This window comes from Chrysochloris asiatica, unplaced genomic scaffold, assembly GCF_000296735.1.
Source record: "Chrysochloris asiatica unplaced genomic scaffold, ChrAsi1.0 scaffold00014, whole genome shotgun sequence".
Lineage (NCBI taxonomy): Eukaryota > Metazoa > Chordata > Mammalia > Afrosoricida > Chrysochloridae > Chrysochloris > Chrysochloris asiatica.
The window spans coordinates 15,808,838-15,824,788 of NW_006408532.1; the positions used below are offsets into that span (position 1 = coordinate 15,808,838).

Genomic DNA, 15,951 nt, shown 5'->3' on the forward strand with positions numbered 1-15,951 from the left:
ACTATATAACATATATATAACTATATATATAGTTGTTGTTAAACACTGATGAGTTGGACCTGAATCATAGTGACCCTGTATAGGATGCATTTGAACTGCCGGCCTTGTGCTTCAAACAGACAGTGTAGTCCAGCACATTAACCTGCAGTCCATACCAGGAGTCTCTGTTTCTCCATATAGATCTATATGTATATTTCTTATTGTTGAAAAGTGCTGTCAGGTTCCAACTCATAACAACCTTGTATTGGGTTTCTAGGGAGAGGTGGGTAGTTTTGAACCACCGACCTTGTGGTAACAGTACAGTGCTTATCCTACAGCACCATACCAGGACTCTCTCTCCCTCTTCCCCTTTCTCTCTCTATATATACATATAGATATTACTGTGAGGTGGGGAGAGGAAAGCAAGAGAAGAGCTAACTCTCTGTTTCTTTCTTTTAAGTGTTAGAAAGAAGCAAACTGTTGGAACACAGCATTTCTAGGACTTCCCAAACAGATATCCTATACTTTCTCCTTATAAAATTTGTCAATCATATAGGGAGTAATCTCTGATGAAAGCTGAAGTTTAGAAGTTATAACTTTGAAAAGTGAAATTTAGAAATTTTCTAGAAGCTCCTTTAAAAAAAAGTGCTTTGCACATGGAACCCTTGAATTGAGAACATTACTGGATACAGTCACATGGAGACAAAGTTCTCAATTTGGCTGGCTTTCTCTGTTTTACGCCAGGGAAAGAAATAATCTGGGATAATCATTTCCACCTTGATTTCAGAAAAAATGCTAGTTTCAGATAAAAGAAAACAGAAATCTAATGTAACATTTTCTTCATCAAAAGAAAAAGAAAGAAAAAAAGAGTTAGAAACTATGCATTAATGAGATCTGGAAAGTAACATAATTTTAGAAAGCTAGTCTTGGGGTGGTGCTGTTGGGTAAGCACTGGACTGCAAGGTCGATTTGAACCACAAGGTAGGTGGTTCAGACTCATCAGCTACTCCTTGGAAACCCTATACAGGGTCGCTGTAAGTCGGAACCAACTTGATGGCAATTGACAACAACATCTAGTAATATTTTAATAATAATAGTCATGGTATCTGATCTCATGTTAATTATTAGAAAAATCTTAGGAAGAAGGTTTCTGTTCCCCATTTGACAAATGAGCTGACACAAAGGATCCCATGTGGTATCAAGGGTTAAGCATTGGACTGCTAACCAAAATATCAGTGGTTTGAATCCATTAGCTGCTCTATAGGCACTATGGGTTGGCAAAGTGGCAGCATCAATGGGCTCAAGTGTGGCAACAATTGTCAGGTTGGCCCAGCACTGGGCAGTGTTTCGTTCTGTTGTGCACAGGGTCGCTATGAGTCAGTACCAACTCAATGGCACCTAACAACAACAGGCATTAGCTGCTTTACAGGCTATCTGCTCCTGTACAGACAGAGTCTTGGAAACTCTACGGCACATTTCTACTCTGTCCTTTAGGGTTGCTATGAGTCAGAACTGACTCGAAGGCACCAGTGGGTTTCCGGAAACTGGAGACACAAAGGTTCAAGGTCATTAGAGCAAAATCACCCTGCCAGGAATGGCAGAATTTGATTCAGCTCCAAGACTAAATCCCAAACTCTTATCTGCTCCATTGCAGGAGTGAATATAGCATTTGGCAGGTCACTGAATGGCTCTCTGATTACCATGGCTTTGTTGGAATGGCCGCCTCCTTGGAACTCAATGGTTCCAAAAGCATCTGTCGGGCTGAGCTGAGTGTGCTTACTGATGGACCACTTCTCAGATTGGATGTCATTTCTGGAGAGGCGAGTTTCATTTTTCTCATTTTGAAGAACGGAGATACTGGGAGTGAGGCCAACATGCTGGCCTATCAGACGCCCACAGCAACATCTACAACATAAGAAGACAACATGATTGATTGCCTTTTACTAACCACTGTTGAAACACACAAGGAGCCCTGGTGGCAGTGTGGGATAAGTGTTGGGCTGCTAACTGAAAGGTCGGTAGTTCAAGACCACCAGCCACTCTGGTAGAAGGATAAGGCCATCTGCTCCCATAAAGATTTAGTTGAGTTGAAACAGACTTGATAGCAGTGGGTAGTTGAAATACACATGCAAGGCAAATGACTGCAGAAATCTACAAGGCATAGCAGCCCGTTGCAGTCCATTCTCAGGTAGAATCTGCTCTATGGATGTGTCAGGGAAAGGGTGCACTTAGGACTGACTTGACATCTCTCTTTTTCTTTTTCTTCCCCATCTCCTATTTCCTTTAGCCTTGTAAATTGTAATATCGTTCCTTCTTTCTCCACTCTCCCATTTCCATTTCCATGTCTGGCATATTGTACAGGATTAGACATTTCAAAAGGTTTTCTAGGTTTTTTTCTACTTCTCTTTCCTCACATCTATCAAAACTTGAACGATGGACACAGAAGAGTATTGAGGGAAGAATTTAACATGAACATTTAAATAAGGACTTTTAGTTATATATATGTAACAACCTACTATGTCTCTTCCAAACTGAGGTGACATTTAATGTCACCTGTTCAATACCAAGCATAAAAATCTTCAGGCTTAAATATTCTTAAAAAAAACAACCCACAAAACAATTAAAAGAGTTACTCCTGATATATTTGAATAGCTTAAATGTACTCTTTTCATCATGAAAATGTCCTTCAGACCTGACTACTTACCACTACTATTAGTAACAATAGTTACAATACATATGGTGGTTATGTGCCGTGGAATCGGTTCTGACTCATAGTGAGCCTGTACAAGGTTTCTGAGGCTGTAAATCTTTACGGGAGCAGAAAGCCTCGTCTTTCTCCCACAAAACTGCTGGTAGTTTCGAACTGCTGACTTTAAGGTTCACAGGCTGATTCGTAACCACTACGCTACCAGAGCTCCTTAGTTACAATACATAGCTATCATTTATTAAATACAATATGGCAAAGTGTTAGAGTCCCATTATTTGGATGAAATAACTGTATTTTGAAGATTAAGTAAATTTCTTGATGTTACACAGTTAGTCTACATTACCCAATAGTCCATATTTTAAACCGTTTGATTGTATTGACTGTTCATAAAGGTATTTCCAGACATTGATGTGTTACTTTACCTCAAATACAGTAGTGACTTTATAGGACACAGTAGAACTGCCCTACAGGGTTTCCAAGGTTGTAAATCTTTACCAAAGCAGACTCCCACATCTTTCTCCCACTGGTGGATTTGAACTGCCAATCTTTCTGTTAGTAGATGAGCTCTTAACCACTGTGCTACCAGAGCTCCATAGTGATTTGCTAGGAGTTGCTTATTTAAAAGTCTTTTTTCCCACTATAGCAGAGCGTGTAGGTACAAACCAAGCATTTTGATAAAATGCTTAGGAGGAAAACCCAGTTAACCATACTAAGAAATATATCCCACAGTTACTATAGTGATTTAATTCCTTCCCCAATGACATATCTGTTATTCTATACAAGTTCTTGGAGAACTAACTGTAGACATGGCATGTTATGTGCTGAGTATACATATAGTGAATTCAAAGATGTCCAATGACAAAAAGTAACTTTTAACTGAACAGTTGTCCCTCACATAGGTAACAATTACTATTGGAGCTTAGTTCTCACAATTCCTACTTCATGTTCTGTGTATATTCTAAAGACCATAAGATTACCTATGGGGGTCTTTGGTGCTGGGAATGATGTGAACACATTCTCTCTTATAAAATGCTCTTTCTATCCAGGATTTCTGAGCCTGAAAAAGAAAAAGAAAAAGAAAAAAAAGAAGGAAGGTGAACATAACTTAGATATTTTTGACTTGGAAGCGAAATTTCAAAATTACATAGAATAGTGTTTTATTAACTAAATTAACATTGTGATATATCACCCATCAACCACATCAACACTGCATTTAACAGAACAATTACTTTCAGAGCCTGCTGATTAGGGTATTTAACATTATAATTTTAAGTTATAAGAAGTGGTCATAATGAAAAGAAAGTCAGTGATGAAACACAATTACTTCTGAAGGAAAGACAGTATACAGAGGGAATAGAGAGACAGAGTAGTGTTTGTAACTCTGGAGATAATAAGGAATACCAGTGGCAGGGAGAAATAAATCTAAATAAGTTTAACGTTTCTACGGTTGCCACTTCCATCTATTTTTCTTGATAGAAGCAAAAGAAAATAGCCAGGGAATTGCATAACTGAAAGCCCTAATTCATCATTATTATATTGTTGTTGTTAGGTGCCATTGAGTCACTTCCAACTCATAGCGACCCTCTGCACAATAGAACGAAACACCGCCCGGTCCTCTGCCATCCTTATAACTGTTCTTATGCTTTTCTGAAATCTGTGCTTAAGTACAGAGAGAGAAAAGAAAATGGAAACACGAGGAAGATGAATGTCTTCATCACAGTCACAAATTTCAGAGGCAGCACCTTTAGGAAGTTAAGATTTCACACGCGCAGCAAATAAAACTCCTTAGAATGTACATCCAGGTGTCCTGTAACTGAAACTGGGTTCCCAGAAATACAAAGGAAGTTCTGCATAATCTTTGTTCCAAAGCAGAGTGTCCACCCGTGTTCCTTTACTTCCTTCAGGCCCAGCATTTGCAATAGAGGAATCTCCTATGGAATCTAGTAAACTGCTCAGAAGATTCCTTCTCTAAGTGCTTAGGATGGAAGTCAGTAGCACAACATGCACTGTTATTTCTATATGGCATCATCTTTCCAACTTAGTATCAAGTTTGTACTTTCAAGATATTTAGGTCTACGGCAAAACCAAGTGTTCACTTGCCCTGTCTCACTAGTGTCAACTGTTGCAAACCCTCATTGTTGTTGTGGTTTAAAGCGTCACTGAGTTGGTTCCAACTCATAGTAACCCTGTAGAGGGTTTCTGAGGAGCGACTGGTGAGCTTGAATTGCCGACCTTGCAGTTCAAACTGACCTTGCAGTCCAGGAGTTTGCCAACCCCCATATACTGGCCATAATTGGTACTGACTCTGCCAAAGACCTAAATGTTAGTATAAATAATTGGATTTGCCCTCAACCCCTATGCCTCACATCCTCTCCTCTTGTACAATGGAGGGCTACTTGAACATTTAGCATGGAAGTCATTTTGACACGGAAGGCAATTTGACTAATTCTCATGATAACACATGTTTTAAAAGTAAGCAGTATGATCATAGGCCAATGCTCATTGCAACACTATTCCAAAGACGGAAACAACCGAAATGTTCATCCACAGATGAAGCTATAAACAAAATGTGGTATACACAAACAACAAAATACTACTCAGCCACAAAGTGTAGTTAAGTCCTGATGCATGCCACACGAATAGGCCTTGAAAACATCATGCTGAGTGAAATAAGTCAGTGCATAAAGGACAAACAGGGTAGGATCTTACTTAGATGAAATAAACAAATACAAGGGTGTTCTGAAAAAAGTTTGTGAAAAAATCCCATTAGCTTTAAATTGCATTTTCCAAGAACTTCTGAAATCATCTCATATATAGAAACCACAGATTATTAGTGGTTAACAAAGGTATGGAGGGAGAGGGAACTCATTAACATGAGTTATGTTAATGATGGCAGAAGAGTTTGGAAACCTTGAGTGAGGGAAGACGGTTGCACAACTTGCAAAATGTAATCAGTGTCACTGAATTGTACATGTGGAAACTGCTGAGATGACATATATTTTGTTAAGCATACTTTAACCATGATGTTTTTAAAACAAACAATGTGGAGAATGAGTGAGGGGCTGTGGTACTGTATCCTATTTAAGCCATGGTCATAATCCAGGCACCCAGGAACTGGGTGTTCCTGCATATCTATGTGAAAAAGCACTCTGGCAGTGCCTTAGGGATCCCTGTCCCCATTTCTCTGTGTCCTCACAATGTTACAAAAGTAACATTGCAATTCTGCTGGTTAGTGTCTATCTGCAAAGCTTGTTTTTCCAAACACGTAGGAAAAAATGAATGGCTACCATGTTTCAACAGACATGAGCTTAGCAGCATAGATAGTCAGTCTTTATCTTTGTGTAAAAAAAAAAAAAAAGCCTGTAAGTTAAACTATTCATGGCCACGGTTTTCCCTGGACACTCAATACTTTGATAATACCTTTTGGCAGAATGACGATAAAATATTCCACACTAGACATTTGAAACCAACTCTCTCTATGCCTCAGGGAACAGAAAAGAAAGAGGGTGTCTTCCAGTTTCCTTTGTGGCCGTCTTTGACCAGCATTCTTTGGGGGAAACACCTGGGAATTTTAGAGTGTTGGTTGATACTCCCTGGGAGAAAGAGTTGCCATGCACCTTAATCTACTTGACGACAATTGGTCTGGTTCTTCTAGGCAAAGCATATTTTCAATGAGATAAAAAGGACTCTGTGGTGTGGGCAATGTCACGTAATTTCTTTGAGCCTCAGCTTTCTCATCTATAAAATGGGGTACAATACTAATCCATGGGTGCCATGATTTCCCTTCAAGAAGAGAAGAACAGTGCCAGATTGTTTCTTGTATAAAGGTTCAGATGAGGACACTATGAAATGACCACTGCAGATTTAACTGGGATTGACCTTCCTTTGTGTTGAAGATGACCACTTACCAAGCCAGGCTGCACAGAAGTAAAATGTATAAAAACTTTATTTAACTTTTCTGATACTCTAAGTTTTGGAGAGTTGATGTAATAATCAAATCAGATAGTTCAGGTAAAGTACCTGTATTTAATCGTTGCGCAAATGTTTATGTACTTGACTACTAGTTGAAAGGTTGGAGGTTGAACCTGGACTTTGAAACAGTCCATTCTGGTTGGACCGTCTGCTGAAAATTTGCCTATCTGATTCAAAATCTCCATTTTAACAAGATCTCCAGTATCTGCGGTAAAAAAGTAAATTCTTAGTAGGGGATGGGGCCAGAATGAACTGGCTTTAAGGCCTGGTGAAAATGGTTAACATCTTTACCAAAAGGTTGGGAGTTCAAGTTTGCCCAGAGGCATCTCAGAAGACAGCCTTGACAATCTGATTCTGAATGATCGCCATCTTTACAATCTTATGGACCAGCTCCAGTATGCTCACATGAGGTTGTCATGGGTCGGAATCAATGTGATAGAAACCAGCAACAACAACATGCACTTAGTAGGGGCTCAGTATAATATGGGCTCACTATGTGACCAGTATTAACTCTGTAGACCCACCTAAGAACCCTGGGGACTGTAGGATAAGCACTGGACTGATAACCACATGGTCAGAGGTTCAAACCCACCAGTCACTCCTCAGAAACCCCATACAGAACTGATTCAATGGCCCTTAACAACAACAATTTACCAGTGACGAGATTAAGCTGAAGGGATATAGCAAGTAGGTTTTAAAACTAGGGTTTGAACTTGGGCACTTCAACTCCAGAGTTCACACTCTTCACCCGCTTGGCTAAATTGCCTCTCTCATATAGCTGTTAGAGCTCTGGTAGCGTAGTGGTTACGAATCGGGCTGTGAACCTAAAGGTCAGCGGTTCGAAACTACCAGCTGCTCCGCGGGAGAAAGATGAGGCTTTCTACTCCCGTAAGGATTTACACCCTCGGAAACCCTGTACAGGGTCGCTATGGGTCGGAACCGACTCGATGGCACACAACAACAACAACAACAACCCTTGATATAGGAGTCCTAGTGTGGCACTCTGGTCTAATGTATCAAGACTGCAAAGTCGTTTGAGCTGCAAGGTTGATGGTTCAAGCTCACCAGCTAGTCCTTGGAAACCCTATAGAGGGTCACTATGGGTCAGAATAGACTCGACAGCACTTAACAACAACCCTTGATATGGGCATTTCCATCCAGGTATGCCTGGGAGTGTCTGGGTATGTGGATGGAGTTGGACTTCTAAAGGCCTGCATGATTTAGAACCAGTTCACACTTGCATCTTTTCCTGCCTCATTTTCCCCTTCTAGTGGTGTGATGCTGTGGGATAAGCACTGGACTGCAAGGTCAGTTTGAACTGCAAGGTCAGTGGTTCAAACTCACCAGCCGCTCCTCAGAAACCCTGCATAGGATCACTGTAAGTCAGAACCAACTTGATGGCACCAACAAGTCCTCACAAAAATGTACATGTGGAGTAATACACACTCTACTATCTGACTCTTCCACTCTTCAGGAGGCATGGGATGGGGTTGGGATCTTAGGAAGACATCACAATAGGAAAAAGAAGTAGAAATGCGGGAAGACAGTCATAACGGTTACAACAAATAAATATCATCACACAGCACTTTAAATTTGGCAAGCTGAAGAACCATGGTAACTGGCTTAGACTTTTCCGGGGCACCTTCGTTACATCTCTTGCTCATAAATTCCAGTTTCAACGTGGAAATCTTGTACATTGGTGTGTAGTAAGAATTATTACCTGTGGAATCCCATCTTGTTTGTTAGTCTTGAAGCATAAAGTAATTTGAATTTGGTACAATTTAGCAATTTAATTGCCTCCGGAAAAGTGAAAAAATACCATGCTGTTAGCAAAGGGATGGAGAATCAAGTTTTTGTTTGTTATCATCAGCATATTTCTCACCTCCCTTGCAAAGCCACAGAAAATTGGAAGGAAAAGAAACAGCACACACAAAAAAACATAATGTAAAAAACTTTTTTCTATCATTCATAATTAAATTGGCTTCTTTTTAGGAGACCAGTATAAGACATAATAGAAAGAATGCATGTGTAAGCGATGAATAAGAAGTTCCTCAAAATATCATGTATCATTTACTATACTTGTTGTGTTTTTCTACAGGTCTCTAGTTTAGACAGATATTAGATTGCTGTAATTATTTTCTTGGCAAGAGCATATTTAACATATAGGTCCCTTATATATTTGATGGAACTTGTCTCTTAAACTAAGTCCACTTTCTTTCATTCAAAGGCTTTGAACCACGTGTGTAATGCTTTCTTGCTTGGCTTTAACATCCAATGTAGTTAGCTTAGAATGGTTATTTATCCTTTTTGCTGGAAAGCATGAAAGAGTTTTGATGTGCTATGTTTCTAATTGACCCTTTCATTCCCTTCTAATGCAAAACCTCAAACAGACAGTGTACCCTAAAATCTTTTCTTTAAAAGTATGTTTCAGGAGTCTCATGCACTTTTAGAAATGATGCCTGTTATGTGTCCTTAGAAAATCACTTTCTGTACATTCTTTTCTAAAAGATGGAGGGGTCACATTACCATGTCTGAGTGTGTGAAGGACAGTTTTCTCTCTGGTCTTTCTGCATTATCAGACATGTGTGATGTGACTAGGGAAGTGATTTTTTCAAAGGCTTATAAGTAAAGGCCATCTTATTCAAAACAAAAATGTGGATATTCATATTTCCAATGAATTACAATGATTGCCCTTGAAGCATAAATGATTCAAAGTACTAATTTTGAAAGTTAAGTGCACATATAGTACATGAATCCGGTGCTGAAACATCAAAACTATAGAAACAAACAAAAAGTTATAACTATTGCCATAAAAGAAAAAAAAAAAAAGTCATTTCATTTAAGGAGGTTAAAATTGTTTTCATAAAGACCCTGCTACAAATATTAGTTCTCAATTGAGACTTACATTCTTCTTATTACCTACTGCCCCTGAAAAACAGAATCAGCAACTTCTCCAGGTAGACATAATTAACAAATACATACCTAAAGTGTGTACTATATCTATCACCGGAAAGTTTTTGGAAAACACTACAGCAATCTACCTCTTAACCAGACAATTTCACCGAAGTGTAACACCCCAGATCTGTGATCCCCAAACTAGCAAAGGAACCCATTAACTTTATACAAATTACAAGAGAAAGCTCATGTCCCCTCACTGTGTGACTCTCCTGTTTCAAATGCACACCCAGTTCCAACTGAACAAAACACCAAAGACCCAAAGGTACTCGATACATAGATTCATTTCTATCTTTTGCTTTCCCTCCACACCTCCCTGGACATTCCTTAGGTTTTCTGACTTTCTGTTGAGAAGATGAAGAAGCCAAAAAGTCAGCTAAAATGATTTTACCTGAACACTGACTCTGGGTTGGTGGCAAAGGCGGTCCTACAAGCAGCTTGTATGGCTTTCATTTTGTTGCGGCTGGGGCTGGTCATCCTGTTAATAATGCTCTTATGACCGCCCACTGAAGAAAAAAAAAAAAAAGGCCACTCTCCCGGCTTGTTCCCCAAGAGACATTTCAAGCAAGCAATGAACTTGGGCAGCTTAGTCCCTTGGAATGTGCCGCTTCGGGATTAGTCTCATTAAGAAGCCCATGGACATTCCCTCACAGCCCTAAACCTAAAACACTGTTTTATTTGAACATCTAATCTGACGCCAGAAGAAAAACAAATCCCCGGAGAGATCGGATTTAACTGGCACAAGTCCTGACAGGCTCCCCCCACACTCCCCCTTTTGCTTTTTCCATTTTCAGAAAAGAAGGCTTGTGAGAGTGTGATAAGGTGTTCTAAGTTCTGAAAGTTCAACTTCAGAAAGCAAATCCTTCTAAAGAAACAGTGTATGTAGGCTCCAAGTGGTTTGAGCACACAAGTGGCATTGTTCGTCTCCAAAGAATGGCATGATAGCATGCCTTTAAAGAGGAACTGTGGAAAAACTCTGGAAGTTTTGAAAGAATATTCTGGTCCTTTGAACAAGAAACTGTGTGGAATGAAGTTTGAGTTTTCTGGTGATCCTCCACAACCTCTAAAATGTCAGTAATAAACTTGTCCCATCACGTACCTCATCCTGCGGCTCCTACCATGCTACGCTGAAAACGTATGATTAGATACATCCCCTTATTAAAAAAAGAAAAAAGAAGAACTACGGCCACCCAACATATGGTTGCAGATTGAAATCAGTTACACCAGCTATGCCTGTCTGGGGGAATCCTGGTGTGGCACTGGATGATCAGCACTGGATTGCACACCACAAGATTGACTGGTTCAAATCCAGCCAGCAGCTCCTGGGAAACCCCAAAACAAGGTTGCTTTGAGCTGAGTTGGAACCAATTCTACGGCACTTACCAACAACAACAAATGCTTATCTGGGTGGTCCAATTAAAAGGTTCCGGCTACCATTCAATTACATGGAAAGAAAGCTTGCAAATATCATCCAAGGGTGATCTTTTTAGGTAAAGTCATTTTTAACAAGCAACGTGAAGGGGGCGAGGGGTTGTTCTGACTCACATCGACCCTGTAAACTGCCAACCTTGCAGTTCCTTGGAAACACCTATATGGGGTCACTAAGAGTTGGAACTGACTCAACATCACTGAACAACACAAAGTGCATGTAAGACTAAATAAATTGGCTTGGGATAATACTTCAAGTTTAAGAAACATGTTTAAAATTCAAATTTCTCAACTTTCTTTTACATTAGATGCTACTTGAACCCTTCTTACTCACGTTCGGTGTTGAGTTAAACCACATACTTACTGAATCTATAAAATAATGATCAAATAAAAATTTTACCCTCTATTTTTTCCTTCTGCAAGGCTGACAGTTCAAGCTCACCAGCCGCGCCTCAGAAACCCTATATACAGGGTCGCTATGGGTCAGAACTGGAGTCCTGGTGTGGCACTGTGGGTTAATGCACCTGACTGCAAAGTCGTCTGAACTGCAAGGTTGGTGGTTCAAGCTTACCAGCTGCTCCTAGGAAACCCTATACAGGGTCGTTGTGGGTCGGAATCGACTTGACAGCACTTCACAACAACTACAATGGGTTGGAACTGACTCATTAACAACAACAAATTATTTCCTTATGTTTTTTCATGTTTTTAATTTTGCTTTCTTGTTATCATTTTAAAAGAACTCTTTAATAGGGAATGGAATAAAAAGCCCCTTCTATGAACATACACCAAAAGCAAAGATATTGTCACCAGAAGCCTGAGCATTTTGTGTAAGCGGAAAGAAAGCTCTAAGGTGAAGTCAGTACAACAATTCTTCCATATGAGGTCACAGACAAACTTTAGGACCCTTTGATTTGAGAAGGTAATTAGTTCCAAAGAGACATGTAGCTCTGTACCTCACTTCCATGCGGATCTTAAAAAAAATCTTGTGCATCACTCAACAATGCAACTCCTGCTGGGTATATTACCAGCCTATTTTAGCTGAAGTTTAGAGAAATTCTAACAAAAAGGAACTATAAATGTAACACAAACCACAGAATTCTGGTGTGGCACTGTAGGACATGCAGTGGACTGCTAATCATAAGGTTCCTTGGAAACCCTATACAGATGCTTCTTGGAAACTGTATACAGGGTCACTATGAGTCAGAATATGTCGGAACCTTAACAAGAACAACAAACCATGATTATTCTTCATGCCTATCCTTATGAAATGGAATACACAGTACTTTACTCTCCCAATCTGAGGGACAAAGATGTAGCAATTTGCTTCTTTGAAAACTCCATGGAGTAATTCTACTCTGTTCTTACAAGGTTGCTATGAGTTGGAACAAGTTCATTGGTTGTTTTGGCTTATATAGAGCAGATGTCAAATGATTTTTTTCCCCTTTAAATTGTCAGATGGTTAATATTTTTGGGTTTTTGCAGGCTCTATTTTTTTTTTTTTTGGTAATTAATTAATTCTGCTATTATAGCACAAAAGCAGGGAGAGACAAAATTAATTAAGTTTTTGCTTGGTTCTCCTAAGAGTCCTGGTATGGTGCTGTGGGTTAATGCACTGGACTGCAAGGTTGGTGGTTGAAGCTTACCAGCTGTTCCTAGGAAACCCTATAAAGGATCCCTATGAGTCGTAACCAACTCAACAGCACTTAACAATGATTGCCTAGGCACCAGCTGCTCCTGGGAAATCTTATACCAGGTCGCTATGAGTCAGAACCACTCGATGGCACTTGATAACAACAACAAATTGCTTGGGGATATAAATTTTCCTTCTGGGGTTGTGGGGAAACAAGTCCACGAAAAATATTTAGTAAATTAGAGTAAAAAATGACGTGTAGATACGAGAAAAATCATGATGTCTGAAAAGTGACTAGTTTGGGAAACAAAGGACCAGTCTAGACTCTGTCTTTCGTCTAATGTGTGAAAATAAATGGATGTGTTCTCTAACATTCAGAGTTGCCATTGATCTACAAAGTACAATTTCAGAGGACCATGACAAAGCCAGTGCCTACAGAGCACACTGCTATCAGCGGATTCTTTCTAAAATAATCAATTATGTTATCAAGTGATCAATACTCTTCATCAGCAGCTTCTCACCCCCAGCAAGGTCAGTGCAGCATTTAAAGTCGTCAGGATGCGGCTTTCCAATTATTTTTACTGAAATCTCTCCATTTCCCTCCAAACTTGGCAGCTTTTCATGCTCCAGCAAACCAAATTATTGATTGTTCTCCTAATGCACCAGGTTTGGTTCTCTGTTTCTGTTGTTGTTATGTGCCCTCAGATTGATTTTGAATCAAAGTAACCTCATGTGACAGAGGAGAACTGCCTCATTGTGTTATATTGGCTGTGATCTTTCTGAAAGCACATCATCAGTTTTGTTTTTTTTATCTCCCAAGCCAAGACAGCTTAACTATTTGTGCCACCAGGGGTCCTGTTTCTACACCTTCGAATGTGTTGTTCCCTGGAACGCCATGTTGTTCTTTCACTTTGTTCTTCAAATGGCTGTACAATGCACTGTTGTTGTTGTTGTTTTTGCCCTAAGACTATTACTGCTCTACCTCCGTGTTTTGTTCACACTTCCATTACGGGAAATGTCAAGCAAAATTATAATCGTTTATCTTCATTTCATCATACATAATCAGCCACTTCCAATCTCCTTTGTAAACATACAATGTTGTTGTTAAGTGCCGTCAAGTTGGTTCCCACTCATAGTGACCCTATATAGGGTTTCTGAGGAGTGGCTGGTGGTTTTGAACCACCAAGTTCAAATCAACCTTGCAGTCTAGTGCTTATCCTATGGTACCATACCAGGACTCTAAATATATAGTTGTTGTTATTAAATGCCGTTGAATAGATTCCGACCTACAGCAACCCTGTATAGGGTTTCCGAGGAGCAGCTGGTAAGTTTGAGCTTCGGAACTTGCAGTTCAAATAGCTTTGCAGTCTGGTGCATTAACCCACAGTGCCGCACCAGGACTCTGGGTTTAATATGGCATAACTGAAATTTTTTAGTTTTGCATAGGTCATTTTTTTCTTCTTACTTTTAACATTGTTTCTGTGAGAATACCCATTCTTCATTTCTAATAATTTACCTTCAGGGAATGATCAATATACGGGTTGACATTATACTAAAATTCACTTTATAGACTCTAAAGTTGAACCACATGAATCATAAAATAAAATTAGATGACATTTTTCATACCAGATTGGGAAAAGATTCAATAACTTCTACTTCACAAATGAAGCTCATCTTTCATCATCAATAAGGCATGGTGTCTAAGTTGTATTGAAAAGCAATCAGGAGGCTGATCCTTTAGAAGTAATGTGAATATAAGGAGATCTGAATGATGAATATAAGGCACAGGTTGGTGGTTCAAACCCACCAGGGGCTGCTCAGAAGAAAGATGCGGCTTCTATAAAGATTTACTGCTTTGGAAACCATATAGGAAGTTTTACTTTATCGTGCAAGGTTGTTGCAAAGTTGGAATTGACTTACCAGCAGCAGGTTAATGTGAATATATATATGGATTTTATCCTTAGATATTTTCATAAGCAATTTAAAATTATATTTACATGCTTCTTTTGAAAATTGTTTCATTAGGTAGCAAATATTGTTTGACAATAACGTACTGTATATGATGGCTTCATAAAGTTTGTGGAAAAACAGGATTAAAAGAACATCTCTGAATACAGAAATTATCTACACTCTATGAATTAAAACTTAAAAGTCACGCATATACTTAAGTGTTCTGCTGCTTTCTCAACCAAAAAACAAAACTCTAACAGTGCAAGAATATAACTTATAATATAAACAAAAAACCAACAAACGCAAAAACAATGGTGGCAGTGTTGTGGAGTCCGTTCCGACTTACAGTGACACTGCATAGGGTTTCTGAGGCTATGAATCTTTATAGGAGCAGAAAGCCTTATCTTTCCCCCTTGGAATGGCTGCTAGTTTTGAACTGATGACTGTGAGGTTCACAGCCCAACATCATCAATAGCAGTCTTGGTGTGGCACTGCATGTTAATACACTGGACTGCAAGTTGGTTTGAACCACAATGTCGGCAGTCCAAATTTACCACCCACTCCTCAGAAATCCTATATGGTTGCTAAGACTAGGAACACACAATTTGAGGGGACTTGAAAAGTTAATCCAAAAACTCCATTATCTTTTAATCCATTTCTCCACATAATTTTTGAAGCCCCTTTCGTATAATATGTTGCTCAGTTCTGCAGAATTGTTTTCAACTCTTAGCAACCCTGTATTGAGTTTCCCAGGAATGGCTGGTGGGTTTGAGCTGCCGACCTTGAGGATAGCAGTCTAGTGCTTATCCCATGGCACCGCGTGGGTGGTAGTGGTTGTTGCTTGGTACTGTTGAGTTGGTTCTGACTCCTAGTGATCCTACGTACAACAGAGGGAAGCAGATCTTGGTCCTGTACCATCATCACAATTATTCTGATTGAATCATTGCAGCTGCCGCTGTGCCAATCCATCTTCTTGGGGGTCTTCCTCTTTTTTGCTAGCCCTCCATTTTACCAAGCATAATGTCCTTCTCTATGCACAGATCCCTCTAGGACACCTTGTATAAAATATATACTGCTGTACAGACTATTTCTCCCTCTTCTCATTTTACATATATATATTCTTAGAGAGAGAGAGAGAAAGTTGACAGTTCAAACCCACCAGCCACTCCTTGGAAACCTTACACAGAGTCGCTATGTGTCAGAACTGATTCAACGGCACTTGCCAACAACCAACAATGTCAAGTGATTCTGACTCACAGTGACCCTGTATAGGGTTTCTGAGAAGCAGCTGGTGAGTTTGAACCAGTGCCCTTTCTGTTCAAACCAACCT

At 39.6% G+C, this 15,951-nt stretch overlaps 1 protein-coding gene across 1 annotated transcript in view; it reads right to left on the bottom strand.

Moving 5' to 3' along the window:
• Positions 1–15,951, bottom strand: part of TRPM3 (transient receptor potential cation channel, subfamily M, member 3) — an 805,178-nt gene that overhangs the window by 457,205 nt on the left and 332,022 nt on the right. The window contains 2 exon segments of the mRNA XM_006834915.1: positions 1,680–1,884; positions 3,664–3,743. Coding sequence (XP_006834978.1) covers positions 1,680–1,884; positions 3,664–3,743 — 285 coding nt within the window.